The sequence below is a fragment of the Rhinatrema bivittatum genome, chromosome 4 (assembly GCF_901001135.1).
Source record: "Rhinatrema bivittatum chromosome 4, aRhiBiv1.1, whole genome shotgun sequence".
Classification (NCBI taxonomy): Eukaryota; Metazoa; Chordata; class Amphibia; order Gymnophiona; family Rhinatrematidae; genus Rhinatrema; species Rhinatrema bivittatum.
Window position 1 is genome coordinate 430,486,394 of NC_042618.1, and position 20,171 is coordinate 430,506,564.

General features: G+C 45.1%; 1 protein-coding gene across 2 annotated transcripts in view; it reads right to left on the reverse strand.

Annotated features, from left to right (window-relative positions):
* GRM7 (glutamate metabotropic receptor 7) overlaps nucleotides 1-19,309 on the reverse strand; it is an 827,253-nt gene extending 807,944 nt beyond the window's left edge. For both annotated transcript variants that reach the window (XM_029601455.1, XM_029601454.1), the window contains exon 1: nucleotides 18,834-19,309. In XM_029601455.1, the coding sequence (XP_029457315.1) occupies nucleotides 18,834-19,295 (462 nt within the window). In that variant the 5' untranslated portion in view covers nucleotides 19,296-19,309. The remainder of the gene's footprint in view (nucleotides 1-18,833) is intronic.
* Nucleotides 19,310-20,171: the final 862 nt, after the last annotated feature.

Sequence of the window (20,171 nt, forward strand, 5' to 3'; positions counted from 1 at the left end):
CTCTACTAAATATTAAATTATTTGCTTTTTTACTCTATTGCTTGCTGATTTGCTCTTTTTCCTAGGTCTCCTCTCTTTTTTATTTGATTTCTCATATTTTAGCACTTTCACCATAAACGTTTTGCTATTTAGCCTACATTCTAAAGGGGAAAGAACGTTGATGAGAGATCACTGTCTCGTTGTGTCTCCTTCCCTAATAACTTCTGTGCTTGGGGTCTCATCCTCACCAAATTTTCAGAGAGGACATGAAGACTGATATTGTGGCAGGAGTCAGGTTGGGTGAGGTGGGGGTTCAGATTCATGCATGTGTGTGATCCGTGGATGTAACTTCTTCTTGTATTTCAGCCATAGCCTCTGTTTTAAAAAATCTCTCTCCCAAGTGCCCTCTTCAGTGATTTGAGTTATATTCTTATTTCACATGGATCAATGTAACACTTGTGTAACATTTGGCCAGCCACAGGACAGTCCCATGACTGGCTGCACTCATCCCGGTCACCGCCTGATGCTGACCTCCCTCCACGTGGTATGAACGCCTCCGTCACTGCCTCCTCCTGCCTTGTTGTACTGTTCCCTGGAGCACAAGTGCACACTACTGCCCAGCTTTAATAGGCCTGATGGTGAGAAATCAGCATAGTCTCAGAAGGATGTCATCACCAAGGGTTGGGGATTTAAACCCCAGCAGCTTTCCCAGACTCCACTTGCCTTGCCCGCACTGAATGTTGCTATTCTTCCTGTGCTTTTCTTGCTTCCTGTGTCTCCTTGATGTGCCTTGCCTTGTCGTGCCTTCCCTTGTCATGCTGTCTTGTGCCTTCTGCTGTGCTCTTTGTCTCTCTGCCTCCCTTTGCTGTGTCCTGATCCGCCCTTGTCTTGGTCATCCTTTTCCATCCTGTCATTGTCTGCTACAGACCTGGACCACTCTCCTGCCTGCTGCCTGGGTTTGACCTCTGCTACGGACCCTGGCAACTCTTTGATTGCTGCCTGCCCTGACTCTTGGCCTGGTCTGGGTTACTTTTTGAACACTGCCTGCCCTGACTCTCAGCCTGGACCTGGTTACTGTCTACTCTCTTCCAGTCCTAACCTCAGCCTGTGCCTGCAATCTCTCTCTCCGACCGCTCTTAAGCAGCATTCACCTAAGTCCTGCAAACCCCTGGAACCCGGGGAATGGGACTGGTATAAGCGAAGTTCCCACTGAGTCCCATCAAGAGAGTGTCCACCAGCTGTCGGAGTGGGCCTGGTAAGTTCACTTACTAGACTGCATCAACCATGTCGCTGCCCAAGGGCTCAAAACTGTGACAACTGTGACAACTTGGGGGTTGTGATGAACACAACACCCAATTTATTCAGATTCATAAGCATAAGAGTGGCCATATAGAAGGCACATTTAAATACTTTGCACATGAATTTTCAGAAATGAAATGTTAATATATCAAAATAAAATGTTTTGTGTATTTCAGCCAAAATAAATTATCCAAAAATCCTTTTTTTTTTTTTAGTAGATTCAACCCTGGTTTTTTAGGCCTCTGCTTAGCAAATAATACAGGAATTTCTGCAAGCATGTTTTTGCATGAGTGACTAGTGCTTTCCTCCACTGATTTCTTGGAAATGGGGCAAATAAGTATTTGAGACCATATGGAATGAAACTATGAAGAGACAAGTGTGGTCACGTTTTTTGAGCTTCTTGCCCTTAGTTCACACAAATGTCATTCATTGAGCATACTCAGTTGGCTTGCTCTGCCTTTCTCTAAATGATAGGCATAACCTGAGAGATTTTTCAAGTCCCAAAAGGGATAACAAGGCTTAGAATGCAGTCTGTGGCTCAAAGCCTGCTAGCCACAAATGGCTTATACACTCATGAATGGCCTATTCAACATTGTTTGGTCTTCAGTGATAAACTCTTTCATTCTCAGAATAGCATTTAGAATATTTAGAAGATCTTCCAGAATAGCTATTTATTACATCCTCCTTCGGCTTAAAGTGGATAAGTCAGCCCAAATAGTGAGCACACAATAACTTCCCTGATTTAAAAAAAACAACCAAAAAACAAAAGCAAAACAGATATATAAAATCACAATGGGTATGGAAATCTCATTTTGACATTCATGGTTTATGAAGCTGTTAATGGTTCCTTTTATCTTCTATACAGACAAATCGCACTATAACATTTCTGGGTTTCATAGTCCACAGAGAGAGAAAACATCATTATGTGCAGTACCACCTTGCTGTAACAGCTCAGGCCCATAGATGCCTATGGAGACATCTTGCTATAATCACTAACTGATAAATTGTGTTATTTTAATCAAACTTAGACCCAAGTAAGCTAATAGAAACATATAAACATAATGGCAAAAAAAAGATCTTCTGGCCTGCCCATTGACACAACTGCTCAGCTCTACAGTCCTTAGCACTCCCTCAGAGGTCTCCTGTGCTTATCCTATGCTTTCTTGAATTCACATACTGTCCTTGTCTCCATCACCTCCACTGGAAAGCTTTTCCACATGTCCACCCTTTCTGTAAATAAATACTCCTCAATTTACCCCCTTTCACTCTCATCCCATGACCACTCATTCCAGAGTCTCCTTTCAGTTGAAAGAGGCTCTCCTCCTGTGCACTGATATCTTGGAGGTATTTAGATGTCTCTATCATATCTCCCCCATCTTGCCTTTCCTCTAGTGTACACATGTTTAGGTCTTTAAGTCTGTTCTCATATTCTTTACAATGAAGACCATTTTGGTAGCTACCTTCCGGACCGAGTCCATCTGGTTTATATCCTTTTGAAGGTGCAGTCTCCAGAACTGTACACCTTATTCCAAGTGAGGTCTCACTAGGGACAATATCACCTCCTGACCAATCCTTTCTCTGTGTACCCAAGCATCTTTGACTTTTGCTGTCACCTTATCCATCTTGAGATCAAATATGATCACCCCAGTCCCCATTCTTTATTCATGTATAAAATGTCATCCCCATATTGTACCACTCCCTTAGCTTTCTGCAGTCCAAATGCATGACTTTGCATTTCTTAGCATTAAATCTTAGCTGCCAGACTCTAGTTCATTCCTCTAGTTTCACTAAATCCCTCCTCATGTTTTCTCACACTTTCCTGTTGCAGATTTTGGTATCATCTATAAAAGACAAGCCTTTCTCGAGAGTCCTTCTGTAATATCACTGATGAAAATGTTGTAAAGAATTGGTCCAAGGACCAATCGCTGTGGCACACCACTGGTAACCCCCATTTCCTTGGAATGAGCTTTATTTACTACTTTTCTTTGTTGCCGCCCATTCAACCAGTCCATTCAGTCAGTTTAGTGCCCAGACAAAGGGCGCTCAGTTTATTTATAAGTCTCCTGTGTGGGACCATGTCAAAGGCCTTACTGAAATCCAGGTACACGACATCTAATGCTTGTCCCTTGTCCAACTCTCTGGTCATCCAGCCAAAGAATTGATCAGATTCATCTGACAAGACCTACCTCTGGTAAACCAAAACACAGTCTTCTGAAAATGGATTGATGTTTACCTCACTTCCAATCCTATTTGTGTATTTTCTTTTATGTGGTTCTCATCCAAGCCCTTCCTCAGTGAATACCGAACAGAAATATTTTTTAAAACACTTATTTTTTCCTCATCAGCCTCTAGATATTTTTTCACTTCACCTCGGAGTCTCTCAGTGCCATTTTTGTGCTTCCTTCTCTCACTAACATATCTAAAAACATCTTGTTTCTCCCCCCCCCCCCCACCACACACACACATTTTTCATTTGCAACTTCCCCCTTCTGACTAGTTTCCCAGCTTCTCTTAGCTTTTCTAGATACTGTCACCTCTCTTCCTTTTTCTGCAATCTCTTGAAGATTATAAATGCCAACCTTTTCTCCTTTACCTTTTCAGCTACTTCTTTAGAAAATCGTAGTGGCCTCTTTTTCCCCCCTCTTACCTTTGATTATTTGCCTAACCTCACACTATCCAGTGATCACTGGATCCCAGATGATTATCAACCTCAGCATCAGAAACACTGTCCCCCTTGGTAAGCACCAGGTCCAGTATCGCCCCCTTGCCATGTAGGATCCATTACCAGTTGACAGAATAGTTCTCCTTGCAAAGAATCCAGGATCTCCCCTGCTTCTAGAAGACACCGCAGCTGGGATATCTCAATCAACATCCGGCAGATTGAAATCTCCTAGTAATAGCACCTCCCCTTTCATAATGACTACGTGAACATCCTCTATTAAATCCCTATCCATTTCTTCTGCCTGTGAGGGAGGTCTGGTCACTATTTTCTATCACACTGCAGTGTCAGAGTTACTATCTCTTTTTATCTTTGCTGATATTTGTCCTCACAGGCTCAGGGTCAGCTGATAAGCAGGGACTCTGAAAAGCACTAATTCTGAAAATGGATATAGATCCCTAGAGGGCGACTTCTATTTCTTAATTACAGAATCCCTCCTAACTGTTTCATGGTCATGTGGCCTGAGTGTCATTGCTGGAATTTGCTACAACATTGGGCAGGTAAGGAATTTCTCCTACTATGTAGGGCTGGGTAACAATCCTTCAGTCCATCTAACACTGTATCTTTGACTGTAAATCCAAGACAGTCTGTGTCCTCTTCTACTCCACGGTTTAAGGCGTGTGACTGTTAGAAGCATCAAGGCTAGAGAAAGTCACAGTGGGCGAGTGAGTGTGCAAAGCCTGTAGCAGGCTGCTGGAGAGTTCCCCAGCAAAGGAGTTGCAAATCTTCTCTCACTAGGTTTAACCAGATAAGGAAGCTTTCATTACAGGTTAGTAGTGGTACTCTAAGGAAAAAAAAAGTGTGCTTAAACATTGAAGTGCATGTGACAGCCACACTTACTGACACAAGGAGGATTCAGTTTGTTCAGAAAATAATTTTATTGCTCTTTATTTCAGTAATTGTTGAGCACTAAATAAATTAGAAACAAGCAGAGATATGACATTGGCTCTTAGCTTTGTGTGACCTACATATTGGTTTAATAAAGCTTCTGTGTCCATCAAGTAACAAACTCCAAGAAGTTCATATTCAGGAAGGTGGTGAGTGAACAAGTTATCCGAATAAAGTTAGCCAGATGTTATTTAGTGGGGCAAGTTTCATGCTTAATATATTCAGCTAAAGTTATCCACTAACATTAGCCAGATAGGTTTAAATCTTAACTGCTATGTTTGAATATACTTGGATAGGTTTAATGTTCTCCGGGTATGTATACCAGATAATTTTAACCTTAACCGGCTTTATTCAATGTATAGCCAGTTAAGTACAAAAAAAAGCCCTTCTGTGCCTACGGGCCCTATCTCCCACCCCCAAAATTAGTAAAAATTATGTCAGGCATAGGACCCAATGGCTCCAAACTCCCAAAAGAATTAAAATAAGTTTCAAGCCATAGCGACCCCTCCTAACCCCCACCCCATCCAGAGCCTCCCCAAAACCCCCAAGGCTGGTAAGAGCATGATTCATTTGTAGTTCTCCCAGTGGCATCCAGTACTGCTGTCACATAATACTCTGACAACAATGCTGATAGGATACACTGCTGGACACCACCAGGAGTGGTACCAATGGTCTAAGGCACATGTTACATTTTTTTAAGCTCTAGGAGTGGGCATGTCACAGAAAGCTGATAGAACCTAATTAACATATAATGTTCCTTCATTTAACTGCAATTACATGTTAATTTTAGTGTGTTCCCAGTAACATCATTTACTATGCATGTTAGGGCACTAGTGCCAGAGCACACTTATTTTAGCATGTTAAGCTTTAATGCCCAGACCCCATTGAGTCCTGAGAGGGGTTATATTGCCCTTGTAATAACAGATGTGAACTTACAGATGATATTATGCAAAAGGAGGCTGCGTCAACCAGAACATTAGTGTTATCTGCTTTTAGTCTCATTAATATTTTCTTTTCTTTTCAACCATTGTCTTGCTGTATGAAATGCCCTACGTCTCTTGTCCTATATGTTTGTCTTATTAGATTGAGAGCTGTATTGAGCAGGAACTGTCTTTTTTTGCATGTTTGTACAGTGCTGCGTATGTCATGTAGCCTTATAGAAATGTTTAGGTAGTAATAGTAGTATTATCATGAACAAGGATTCAAGTCCCATCAAGGTCTCTTGTCCTGGACTGTAGATGCCCCATTTAAGTTAATGTGCATCAGCTATAAAGCAATAGTATGTTCACTATAGCACATCTGTCCACACCATCACCATCTTATGCTGTCACCAATTTGCAAGAGATTCCAGGAAGCCTAAACTCTGAAGGGTTCCCCACTCATTGATACCAAACTGCACACTTCCAAGGTTTGAATGCACCTTGCTGATGTTACAGAACAGCTCTTGCAAAAAAAGTGGAGCCTACCAAAACCAAGGTGGGAACTTGTGGAAGGATCATGCGAGTGAGCATGGGCTATGAGAAAACATGTAAGGGGGCGGGGGGGAGGGGGGGTTATTGGGAAAGATATGCATTGGTATATCCAAAAAGGTTAACTGTACCTCAAGGGATGTCCTTAACTTTTTTTTTTTTTTTTTTAAGCATCAGCAGGCACACACTGCTGCTCTCTATCTCTGAACTCACACTCTCCATAGAGGGCCATAAATGACCTTGCGTTATCACCAGCACCATGTATAAAGGGGTTGCCACAGTCTGAGCACCCCTCCCCTCTGGGAGCAGAAAGAGCCACGGTGGGTAGAGCACTCTCCAAAGAGGTGTCAAGATGCTCCGAGCCCTGATGTCCCTCCCACCCAGCTTACGCCATCTGAAGTGGCTGGAAGAGAGCTTCCCTCATTCCTGTCCTGCTTGCTCCCAGACATCAAATAGTGCTGGTTGATCTGGTGCTCTCCTTTGTCTTATGACCCTCCCCCCCCCCCCCCCCCACCCATGTGGTACAAAGGGGAGCATGAAGTCCGCTGGCACCAAATAGGGCTTGCTCCTGCCTCAGAAATCCTTTCAGCCACCTTGGAATGTTGTCTCCAGCAGGGGGGAGGGGGGAGTGAGAGGGTAGCTGGACCCACAGGCCTTTCTGCATGTGACTGGGCGGGAGGTTCCGGCCACAGACGGATGGGAGAGTGGACAGGTCAGTAATGCTGATGCATTATCAGCTCTGGAAATATTGCTTTCCACATTGTATTTGTTTACACCAATGCGCATTACCTTGCATTTTAACACATTTAGCAAAGAGGCCCCTAAGTAATTTACTGCTCTCGCTTTACAAGTCTTCTTGCACTAAAGACACTCATTTTCAGCTGTGCTATTTTTATAATGTAACATTCCCCTTAACAGGAGGCTTTCTCATCTGCCAACAAGTGCCTGCAACCAGTGTGAGCACAAGGAGGGGACAAGAATTTAAACCAGCGTCATACTGCAAAGTGCAGGAGATGTCATGTGACGAAGTCTGAACAGTGCCAGGAAGCAGGATCTCCTACTTAGAATTGTTAAGAGGCTGCTCTGATCTGAAATATTTCACACCGCAGACAGACAGATATTCACCCTTGGAGCTGTTGGCACCATCTGCTTGAGAAGGGGTACCCTTCCATGTCTTCATTGCTAAAGTCACAAACGAAAAGACACACGCACGCTGCTCCCCTTACACAGACCCCCTCCTAATCTTCCTCGTGCCCCATTAATGTACTATTCTGTGTCGAGATTTACCTCTCCAGCTGCCTCCCTTTCTCCTTCCCCATTTTTGTGCCTCTGCTCCATTTCCTTCCCTTGGTTTCTCAATTTTTATCTCAGCCTCCCCCTTCCCAGCTCCATCTCCCTGGGGGGGGTGGAGCACCATTGCAAGCCTCTTCCACACACCATCTCCTTATGATCCGCCAAACTCTCTCTCTCTGTCTTATTTTCTCTCCCTTGATACAGCGCACTATCCTTTCCTCTTTCTGCTTTATCCCTTAGAGAACAGTCATTTAGTTTTCTGTTGGTAAAACTGCTCCCTCTGCAGGAAAGTCCCTTTTGAATATCAACTGTTGTCACTGGCTGGATCACAAACCGGCACTACCCTTTGCAACCAGAGCCCTGATTGCTCATCTCAGAATTAGCCATAACATGAGGTGGTAAGTTCGAAGGCTGTAGCTGTACTAACAATGCAAACACAAAAGCTGCAGAGAGATTCTAAGCCCTTCCCATCGCTCAGTTATCTACACCTCTAGCTTGGGGCAGTACTAGAGCTATGCACCTTAACCCTCAACTTCCCACGAAGTTTACTGCGTGGGACAGCATGTAAACCTAAAGGTGGGAGAGTGCCAGACACCGTGAATGCTGGGCCACCTGTGCACAGCTAGGAGAGGACCGGCTGCGGTCCTGGCAGTCACAAACTGCAAGCCACTGCCAAAGGCGACGGGGTCAGAGGTGCAAAGAGTCAAAAGATTCCGGCCCAAGTCACTTTCTTCCAGCTTTTATTTGGAAAGGGAATGCTTATAAGAAATGTAATGCAGATGGCAGGTAAACCAGCAAGGTACTTATAAAACTTAAAAAAAAAAAAAAAAAGAAATTGCGAGCGCCTCTTTCCATGCCTAGGAATTCTTCGGCTCTAAATGTTCGTGTGCTTCCTTTCCACGTTCTGTTGGAAGCGGCCTTGCGTGTTTTTCACGCCCGTGGGGGCAGGGATGAAAGACGAGCCAGGTTTAGATGGTTCTCGTGGATGGAGCAGGAGTAACACTGATTAGGGCACAGAGAGGAACATCCCGGTACTGGTGGCTCGCTGACCTGCGATGGAGCTTGGGACTCGGCTGATGGGGGGGATCTGCTTCAAACTATTGTTCTGTGAGAAATCTGAAAAGAAAACTCCTTTGCCTTATGAAAGTCCAGAAACGCTTGATGGAAAGTGTCCTGCATTTTTGCTGGTATCTCCAGCATCTTCTTCACCAGCTGAATTCTGAATATCGCTGTTACATAAATAATTAACGCCGTGTGAAAAGAAATCCTTAGAAAGGCATAAAGGATGCAAGCAGAAACCCAGACCGCAGCTACAAAAGGCGATTTGCATAAACATCCGAAGCACGTTAAATGCCAGGAGAGTAAGAGGAGGGAACGGTGATAGCAGAGCACAAACAGAAAGAGACTTAGAAAAGTGGCAAGAGAATGCCACAAAGGGTTTTTTCGGTAGGGATGTGCATTGTTTTTTTAAATTAAATGAAAAAAAAAAAAAGTGACAAAATGCCCACGTTTCTTTTTGTTTAACCACAAAATGAAGAAAAAAAAAACAACAAACCTCTCCAAAATTATTTTGTTGTTGATCTTCATGTCAGGAAAAAAAAAAAAAAAAACACCCCAAACTTAAGCTGCCAAATGAATACCCTCCCAGGCTGCCCCTTAAGCCCTCCAACCCCCTTCCCGTGATCTGCATAGTAGAAAGGGGTGGGAGTGCCGCCCCCCCCCCCCCCCCAGCCACTCTTGCCCCATCAGGTCCTGGTTTGAAAACGGCATCAGCCCAGCCTGCGAGTGGCACCATTTTATTGTATGGGCACCCATCATGCAGCCATGCAGGAAAACGTTTCTGGCCTCAGTGCTGGCCCGCGCCATTTTGAAAAGAGACCAGGCAGGGCAGGAGCAGTCGCAGATTACCCCTATACCATTTGATTAGTGGAACCTGATGGATGGAATAAGTGGCATCTGGGGAGAGTGAAAGGGGAGGGGTCGTTTTTAGATATTGGCAGGGCTGGGGGGGGGGGGGGGGTTCAGCAGGGATAAGGCCTTTCCTTCCTTTGTTTTTATTTTTCTTTTTGCTATGGTGTTTATTTCATTTTTAATAAATTAAATAAATGTAATGGAAAACGAATTTAAATTTATTTATTTATTTACCATGCCACACGCCTGGTCAACACAGGAAATGTCTTCTGGCAAGGAAATGGAAAGTGAGCCCTCTTATCAGGATGAAGGAGCTGAAGGCACAAACGACAGAATCTTGGTGTCACTAACATTAAAACGGAGGTGGCATCCCTCGGTGCAATTTTTTATTTCAAACGAGAATGGATGGATTGAAGGGACTTCCTTGTTAGACGGTACTGTTACACTGCTATAGAACAAGGTCAAAATCAATGCTGAATGGAAAAGGGACTTTGAGGATACAAAAAAGAGTCAGGGAAACAGTTTGAGAATTTGAGGGATTCCAGAGAAAATGGAAAGTCCATCCAAGTAGCACTTTTTGGACTTATCCGGCTTTTTGCCACTACTTAGCTGGATAAACTAGCATTTATCCAAATAAGTGCAAACTTACGTGGCTCATGGTTTTTACATACACGAGCATTTGTGTGCATATGGAATCATATTTTATAACCTTTCTGCACTGGTTATACAGGGTGGCCCATGGAAAAGTAGCCTGCCTGCAATAACTGGTATAGGAGGCAGGCTACTTTTCCATGGGCCACCTTGTATAACTGGTATTGGAGGCGGGGCTACCCTGTATAACTGGTATTGGAGGCGGGGCTACTTTTCCATGGGCCACCCTGTATAACTGGTATTGGAGGCAGGGCTACTTTTCCATGGGCCACCCTGTATAACTGGTATTGGAGGCGGGGCTACTTTTCCATGGGCCACCTTGTATAACTGGTATTGGAGGCGGGGCTACTTTTCCATGGGCCACCTTGTATAACTGGTATTGGAGGCGGGGCTACTTTTCCATGGGCCACCTTGTATAACTGGTATTGGAGGCGGGGCTACTTTTCCATGGGCCACCCTGTATAATACAGTAGCAACTTTGCATGCACCAATATACACATAAATGGGCACAAGAGAGAAGTTTGAAAGTTACCCTCCCTGCACGTACAATGATATGATGGTGAGTTTGTAACAAATGGTGAATTGGGGATTGAAAAGAACTAGTGTATGTGACTTTTGTAAAAAAAACAAAACAAAACAAAAAAACAAAAAACAACCTAGCTGTTTGATTTATAAAATGTACAGGCTTCCAGAGAATTCTTGTGAAATACAGCTCATACAAGGAACAGCAACATTTTGTGCAACTGTTGGCCAACACATCTGTTGACTGTAAATGTGATGCATTAAGTTTTATTCATGATCATGGCTAGGTGTAAGAATTTAGAGGAGAAGGCTTGAAAATGCTTATGTAGTAGTGATCATACATGGGAGTATGTTCTGCATTGTAAGGGTTGTAAAAAAAAAGTGTGTGCATTGATCTTAAAGAATATAAGAAAAGAGAGGAGCACACAACCAAAAAATGAAATATAGAGAAGACCTAAAAACGTAATATCTATGTAAACCTAAAGCACCACATGATTTGTGAAAAATCCTTAAGAAATAAAGCATAAAGGTAAGCTCATTTACTAATTTTGCAAATTAGCTCATTTAAATTTGCATAAATGTTAATTTTTTTGAACTTCTCTTTATTTGGAGCTTAAAGGATAACAAAGGGAGATAACACAGGAGAATCTACAGCTTTAATCCAGGACATTCATGGAGGTACATAATGAAAAATTGGTGATGTTAATAGGAGTAAATTGAAAGCAGTAAGTTTGATCCGGAATCATGCTGGGATCTGAGAGCGGTACTTCAGTCTCAATATGAAGTTTGCAATCGCTGTTTATATGTTTGATCAGGAGACTGGTGCAGAATTCAACAAAGTAGTGTTTGTAGAAAATATTCCATGCATCTAGTATGCTTATTAAAATGAATGAATGGGATTAAATAAAAGAATGGATGCTTACACATGAGAGAAAGAAAGATGCTGAAACCTTTTTGGAATAAGTGAGATGATGAGGAGAGTGGCATGTGAAAGAGAAGAGGGAAGAGATTAGCTTGCTTAAGGACTGCTTCCAAAATATAAGGCTAGACTGATCAAGGTCTTTTCCCGTAGATACCAGAATGAGAGAAGAGCCTTGATGACTCAGCAGCATAACACCAACTCACCATTTCTAGACCTAGTGAGAGGAATTCAGGTCTTTAGTGGGGCATGCAAGGTGTGGAAATGAAAGGCTGGATACAACATTTCTCTTCTGGATGCAACCTGTGTGTGTGATGGGGGAGGGGGGGGGGCACACGTTTGCTCCAGGGTAACTCTACACTTCGCAGTTTGTGCTCACAGTGCTCGGCTCCAGAAATCACAAAAGGTCTGGGGTATGTTGATTGCTGGTTCATCTATAAAACATCATTCTAGTATTATGCCGTACAATATGTTTGTGGTATCCTCCCAAATGAATTGATGCTGTTATGTTTAAATTATTAAGAAAAAAGTTTTTATGAATTAAGTAAAAAAAACTAAAAAGATTTCTGGAAGTTTAATGGTTGCTGAAATAATAGTTTTCATTCAGTGGCATCAAAGCCCACATACCTGGTACAAAATTAAGGGCAACAGAGCAAAAGGTTTGCAAATGATTAAGCTGCACAATTTTGAAACAGCACTGATTCTGACAAAGGATTTCCATTTCCTTCAACTTCATGTAGAAAAGTAATCTACAGAAAAGCAGTTGTGCATGGCCAAGAAGTACTGAGAGACTTTTGCTTGAAAGACTTGAATTTAAAAAAAGAACTGGGCAAAATTCCAGCATTTTTTTGCACAGTTTTTCCTGTGGGTTTTTTTTCCTTCCTGAAATTGCAGAATATGTAGCTGGTAATTCTGTAACATTGCAGGTAACGTCTGTGGCAGTAATGTGCATAAGTTACACCAAGCCTCAAAGTGAATTGCTGTGCATCCTTTGAACTTATGCCAAACAAGGCATTTAAACTCGGCTGCTTATAGCTACACCTGTTCTTTGTTTTAGAGTCAAAAGTATGCACATAAATCCAAACTTCACCCTGGAACACCTCTTGAGTCTGCATGGAAGTACATGTGAAATCAAGCTATGCACATACTAACACCATAAACATTTTATATTAAGCCATTTATGTGCAGGTTTTGGGCTGACAATAGCTTTAAGAATTATCCCCTAAATTTCCAGGTAAAAAGATTGCTAATAATTACTATCAGAAGGAGCAAGAGGGACCTGGAGAACCCAGAGAGTCTTCAGACTGGGTCCCCTACTGGATGGAGCAGGAAAGCGAGAAAAGGAAAGCTTCAGATTCCAATTTTATCCTGCAATGGATTATCTATCATACAGTATGTTATTAGCATAAATTAGAAGTGTGTGCATCAGGATATCAAAGCTGACATAAGGGCAGGATTCGTCAATAGTTTGATTTTCCTGTACTACATTTTGTCATTTCTGCAGCAACGCTGAGTAGATTAAGGGACTTCAATATTATGGACAGGAGGAATTTCAGTGTCTGTCTTCATATGCTGGACTGCAACTGGACAGCTGCTTGGTCAATCAAATCACTTAACACTGTGGGGCATGCTTTGCAAATGAAGATATGGAGCTGCAAAAATAAGCTTTAACAAATAAATAAAAAAAAAAAAGATAAGATGCAAAGTATAAATAATGCACAGGAAGCTTGTTTCAATGAAAAGGAAGGCCCAGGTCAAGAGGTCACAGCTCTGGGTATGTGCTGCAGGGAAATCACAACAATATTTATTTTCCTTTGGATCCTTTCCCATTTGAACTGGTGCAAACGAACAAGATTGGGTTTCATTTCTGCATTTTAGCATGCCATGCCTTAAAATGCAAACAAAAAAGAAGGAAATTAAATGAAAGATTTTCCCTTGCGTGTCCCTGTGAGGCTGCAGGGTGTGGACTGGGGAGGACCATATGAAATACTCCTTCACAGAAAACGTGGAGGATGCATGGAAAGGCCTCGCAACAATTCAAGGAACGTCTAGGACAAGCACAGGGGGGACCTAAATGGTGGGGAGTGAGGGGCACAGCCGGAGATCAAGTGGGGAAGGAAAAAAAGGCACAAAGATCAGCTGGTCCTTGCAATGAGGCTTTTATTAGTTGTCTTAGTCAAAAAGGACCTTCCCTTTCTTCTTTATTCTGCGAGGCCCTGTGTGCCTATGTGAGAATAAGTGCTCCCAAAAAAGGGATTTTTAAACATTCATTTGATTCCTTTTTAATGAATGGTTCAGCTCTATCACAGCTGCCCTCGGGGTAACATCTGGACAGAGTGGGAAGGGCAGGAACCCGCAGTTCTATTTTCCTGTAATTCATGGTTCTGTTTGCATTACTGACGATAAGTGTTGTGTTTAACACACTGTAGCTGCTCTTTAACATCCTCTCTCTGATTACTCGGTGCATGACTAGAATTAAGCAATCACTACGGCTCACTGTCCTCCAAAATTCTGCCAACTGAGATCTCACCCTGTCTCAGCAAAATGCCACAGATTCCTGTAAGCTATCTTAGCCTAAAGACCCTTAACACTAAAGTTTGACAATTAAAATGGAAGAAAATAAAAGTCAGGCTGTTACATTGTCAGTATCTTCTCAGAAAAGGCTTTTCTTGGCTTACATTAATCATGTGTGTCTTGGAACTTGCATGTTGAGGGGACGTAAGAATTTCTCTAAATACAAAATGAGCCCTCCATAAGGAAACCATTGATTCAGTTACAAAAGAAAAAGGTAAACATTACAGAAATTAATTACAGAAAAACATTTATGTAAACATATGCTGACCAGGACAAATCTCAAAAGATTTTTACCCAGATAACTAAGCAGTTACCCAGGTAAAATCAGAGGCGAGACCTTGTGCTCCCCCCCTCTGCATGTATAACAGCCCACGCTGCAAAGGGGAGGGAAGCCAGCAAACCAAACACCAAGGATTTAATTTTGAAATCTCAGTGTGAGCTTTGCAGTGCCATCGTTGTATCTGCAAAGTCTGTGGGTACGAAAGTGCCTACACTGCTGCCAGGCCCTGAATTTTTAAAGGGAAATGCCACAGTCTATGAGCCCTGCAGAAATGTTAAAAATCCCTGCCCCCCTCCCCCTCCAAGTTTCTTTTTTTAAATGTTTTATCCTGTCTGCTTTTAGGACCGGCAGATTTTACTTTGACTTCAGCCTCAAGTCATCTATATTATCAGGTAATTTTAAACTACAAGTTCTGCTCTGCAGTTCTCTCTTTGGCACATTAAGGGCCTGATTGTTTTCTCCCATCCTGTTTGTACAGGAAGAAACCAGAGTAAATCAGGCCCTAAATGATTTCTGTAATACATGCCAAAATGTGACTGGCTTCCTCCTCTTATCCTGTCTCTCCACTGGTGAGCACATTTCAGCACTTGCAAGTGGACTGCAGCAAGTTAAGTTATGATATGCATGTGGTTTTCAGAGTAGGACAACATTTTACTGTGACCTCATCCTTAAGAACATCTCATTAGGCTCCCAAGGGAGGAACTGCCTGCTAATAACTCGATTCCTGCTATGGCTTATTACCTTACTAACTGGTTTAGACATCAATGTGATTTCCATGGCAGGGGTGAAAATATATACACATTATTCCGATTGTGCAAAGCTAAACAACCAGCCCCATCTATGCCCAGTGTTTTGCATGACAAAGTGTACATCTTCTGAGTGCCACTAAGAAATACAGTCTTAATTTAATTCATAATACTATAGCCATATTCTTCGAGGTGATAGCATAATCTAATTTACTAGCAATCTACAAGGAAAGCCTAGTTCCACAACGCTGAATACTTTTTTTAATAAATAAGCTGTCATGAAGGGTTCGAAGCACACAGAAACCCTTGCACGTCTCAGCTGGAGAGCACTGAATGCCATGCCTGTGTCCATGGTTGCAGTGTGATACTGGGAGGACTGCAGCGACACTGAAAGATCCATACAAGGGCTTCTTCTGCTGTGACACACAGTAAGGTGGGTGGGTGTTTCAGTTTGTTACTTTGATCCAGTTTCTCAGAAAAGCCTGAAGATGCATTTTAACCAGGATCACAGTTATCAAGGCCGAGTGAGCCAGAGACACTATACCTAACATACACTACATTGCATCACTATCTATGCTGAAAGGGTGTCTAGTCCTACAGCTGAGATGCTTGGACTATGAATGAATTTGCTCTCCTCCAGATACATCCTAGGAGATATTAGATATGTTTGTCCACGTAGTAGGACCTATTTCATTACTGTTTGATCCTGCACCAGAGGACATACCCTTACTTACTGTAAACAGAACTGTGGCACTGTGTACTACTCCACATTAACCAGCTCCAAGACCAACTGCAGGGGTTTTTAATATTATGACAAAATATTTTACAGACACAATTCTTTCTCCCCAGCAAAATGACAGGTAGACTCATAACAGGTAATGGTGTTGAAGTAAAGAGAGGGGGAAAGAAGGAGGTACTCCAATGCAAACCTGCCAAAGAGGTGATAACAAGGAAATGTACAGTACAGCAATTGCCAAGATGAGAAAAGTGCATCTCTTCCTCAAAGCAGCACCAGGCCTCCCTGTGTGAATTGCCATCACTCCCCAACATAAAAGGGGGCCCTAGATGGAAAAGCTACACCTCCAACTCACTCGGCATCTTGCTTTATCTTTGTAATTGTTGCACCATCTCCTCTAATTGGGTGGTATTTCAAACTGTTCCAGTTTTAATCATCACACATTTTCAACCCTCACATCAGCAAACAGACACTCCCCCCTTCCACAACACCAGCTTAATGAGAAGGCAGCCGAGTCAGATCCTTGAAAAGACGCAGCCCTTGAATTAAAGAAATAATAATAACAAACAAACAGCTATTTCCTTACATCTGGTTCCTGTCTAACCCATCAATAGTCCATTAGGCGCGTTCATAACCTTGCGAGGGTGCTGCCCCGTGTGTTTTTATTAAGGATTATCCAAGCCTGTGAAAGAAGCGTTTGGCACTGTCTGCCACACTGCAGCGCTCCCTTCCCCATCACCGAGCAGACAGCGAGAAGGCGAACCGGGATCCTTCCGTGGAGAGAAGTGCTGCTGCCGGCAAGGCAGAGCCAACCAGCCAGGGAAGGAACCCGTCCCCTCTCCGGTTCTCTTATTCATGAAAAGGAGGCATTGGGGAGGCTTCGCTTCTCCTATCCACTGCAATGTGCAGATCCAGCCAGAGCATTACATCCTGGCCCTTATTAGGGCTGGGGACAGTGAAAAGCCAGAAGCGGCCCAAGTTCACCAGCGCTCCGACAACCGACACCTGCCAAAGCTCCCCACTCCCAGTTCAAAAGGCACACTCAGCGCAGCGCTTTCACTCTGGTCCCGTTTAAAGGGCCGGAGCGCGCACTCCCATCCGCCGGCTGGGTGCACCTGATGCGCCCTGCTTTACAGATCCAAAGCAAAAAAAAAAAAAAAACTTGGAGCGAAATCACTGAAGTCCACAAGCAAATCCTTTACAAAATGTGGCACGGAGAAGGAGATGAACCCAAGCAAAGGACGCCAAGAAGTGAACTGGCTGCGAAATAAAGGCAAAAAAAAAAGCAAGGACAAAGCTCCCAGCGCTCCCGAGCTTAAAGAGCCAGTTGCCTATACACGGTCGATTCTGGCCGCAGCCACAGGAAAAGAGCTGTCCGGCAGGATCAGGAGAAGGGTGCTGGGCGGGGAGTGGCAGGATCAGGAGAAGGGAGGGGGGGGGGGGGTCCTCCCAGAGAAGCAGCAGGTAGGGAGCTGTCCGGCAGGATCAGGAGAAGGGTGCTGGGCGGGGAGCTGTCCGGCAGGATCAGAAAAAGCAGCAGGTAGGGAGCTGTCCAGCAGGATCAGCAGGCTAGGGGCTGGGTGGGGAGCTATCCGACGGGATCAGCCGTAGGGTGGGGGTGGGATGGCGGCTCTCCAGGAGAAATAGCAGGTAAGGAGCTGTCCAGCAGGTTGCATGCTAGGTAGGATCGTAGTGGGGGTATTAGGAGAAACCGCATGTAGGGAGCTGTCCAGCAGATTCGAGGCTGGGTGTGGGGAGCTGTCCGGCAGGATCAGCGGTAGGGTGAAGAGGGTGGGGGTGGAGGCTCTCCAGGAGAAGTAGCAGGTAGGGAGCTGTCCAGCAGGTTCGGCAGGAAGGTGTCCGGCAGGATCGACGGCTGGGGGCATCTTCAGAAATATCAGTTTGGCAGGATCAGCAAGGGGGGGGGGGGGGAGAACCTGTAACTGCACACTCTGTCTCACTTGCAGAGCCTTTCCCTATCAAGCTCTATGCGCATTCCTCTGCCTGTTTTCCAATAGACTCAACTAAGAAGGAAATGTTATTGCATGTCCTTTGCGAGAATTAGCTGAGCTCTTTAGCTTGCTGAAGTTACACAGACTGTATCTCTGGGTCAGTGAAGCAGCAGCGGGAAAACACAAGGGAAGACTTGAGATTGTATGTCACGTCCCTCTAAAATGGTGCCAGGACCTCTTACCATGCAAAGAGGACCGAGGGCTTCTTAAAGCAGCGAAATCTAAGTGGCACTAACAGGAGAAGTCCCTTTGGGTAGAAAGTCCAGCAGAAGCATTTCCTTTTCCCTGCTCTTTCCTGCTTCTCGCTAGATCCTTTTCTTTTTTATCGCTGGGTGCTAGCCATATTTCACCCGAATTCAAACCCATTTAAATCACTGCCTTGCTTTTCACAGATTGCTCCTTGTAAATGGGGCAATAAATCTGCCAAGTCTCATGCATGGAGGAGTAATGGGGAAGGGACGGGGGGAGGACGGACTCCAAGAAAAGCTCTTGGCAAAGGTAGAGGGGGAAAAGAAGAGGAGAGGATGTGAATGGAGAGTGTTGTACCCTCCCCCCAAGCGGGGAAGGAGGGAAGGTGGAAGAGAAAAGGGGGGAGGGGGATGAGGAGGCAGCACCCTCATAGGGTGGGTGGGATGGATTAAGGGGATAGCAACGCCACCACAGCCGGGGGGATGAAAGGGGAACGGAGGAGGGGGAGAGACGGGAAGGGAGCGCCTGCACGCCTCGGACAGGAGGAGAGGGTTCCGAACGGAGGAAAGCGCTCCCAGATCCCGGGCAGGAGGAGGGGGGGGGGGGGGGGGGAAGAGAGAGAGAGGAAGGGAACAGGGTCCCGTACCTGGAATAGCCGCAGGATATTGGCCACCATGATGGAGACGGGGCTAGCCGAGGCCCCGATGACTCCCAGCACCCGCTCGGGCTTGACGAAGAGCGGCGCCTCGCCGTTGGTGCAGCGCACGTCGGACGGGTCCCGCTGGATCAGCGCCTGCACGAAGGTTAGCGACTGCTCGAGCGCGTATGTGTCCCGGGAGCAGGTGTCCAGCAGCCGCGCCCCCAGGCTGACGTTGGGCAGCAGCTCGGGGTCGCTGTTGATCTGGTCCAGCGCGTACAGCATGGCCTCCAGCCGGTGGATGCCGTTCTCCTTCTTGATGTCCCCGCATGGCCCCCCCGGAGGCCCCCGGCTGTGCACCGGAAAGAGGCCCCCCAGGGTGATGTCCCCTTCCAGACGAATGGAATGCGGGGCGTAGAGCTCCTGCGCGGTGGTGGCCCAAAGGCAGGCGAGGAGCAGCGGCAAGGCCATGCTGGGGCGCCCCAGCTCCCGGCTCCCCGCTTTCTGCCGCCGCCCGCAGCCGCCAGCGCTTTAAACCCAGCTCGTCCCCGCCCACCCTGCCGCGTCACCGCTGCGCGCTGCGGGCTGACGTCAAGCCGCTAGGGAGGGAGGGGGAGCAAAGCATTCCATGGGGGAGGTCGGCTGGGGGAGTGCAGGGGTTGAAGGCTGGAAGATTAAGAGTGAATCGGGAAGGACGGCTGGAAAAGCTAATGGGGTAGAGGGGGAGGAGAGGAGGGGTGGAGGGCTGGAAGAGTGAATGGGAAAGGAGAGTTAGGGAAGGTTGTGGGCTGGGGAATAGAGAAGGAGGAGAGAAAAGTTTGAAGTCTAGGGGCTGAGGGCTGGAAGAGCTGGTGGGGGTTGAGGGGGGAGGAGAGTAGGAGTTGTGGGCTGGAAGAGTAAGAGCCAGTAGAGGTGGAAGGCTAGGAGAGTGGCCCAGGTTTTTCCCTTTCTCTCACTGCAGGCATTGCAGCGGAGAGATAGCCAGGAAGGAGCTCTGGGGAATAATAGTTTCTCTGGCAGCGGGCCCCTGCCTATCTGCTGCCAACCTGCAAATTCATTGATACATAGAATGTATGATGTGATCTTCAGAAATGCCACAGTAAGAAAAATTATCAAGCCCTAGAGCTGCTGTTAATGAGATTGCCATGGAAACAACACCCAGAAAGGGGGCTACAAACCCTGAAATCAGTCCAAGTGTAGAATATTGTGATGTTGAAAAGTTTGCTATATTCACATTGCCTGGAACTCAAGATTGCAGTAAGACTGGAAATAAGTTTAGAAAGTCCATACTCCCACCCATCTGTAAGGATGAGAGAATGTGTTTTATAAATGCAGGTGCATCCCAAT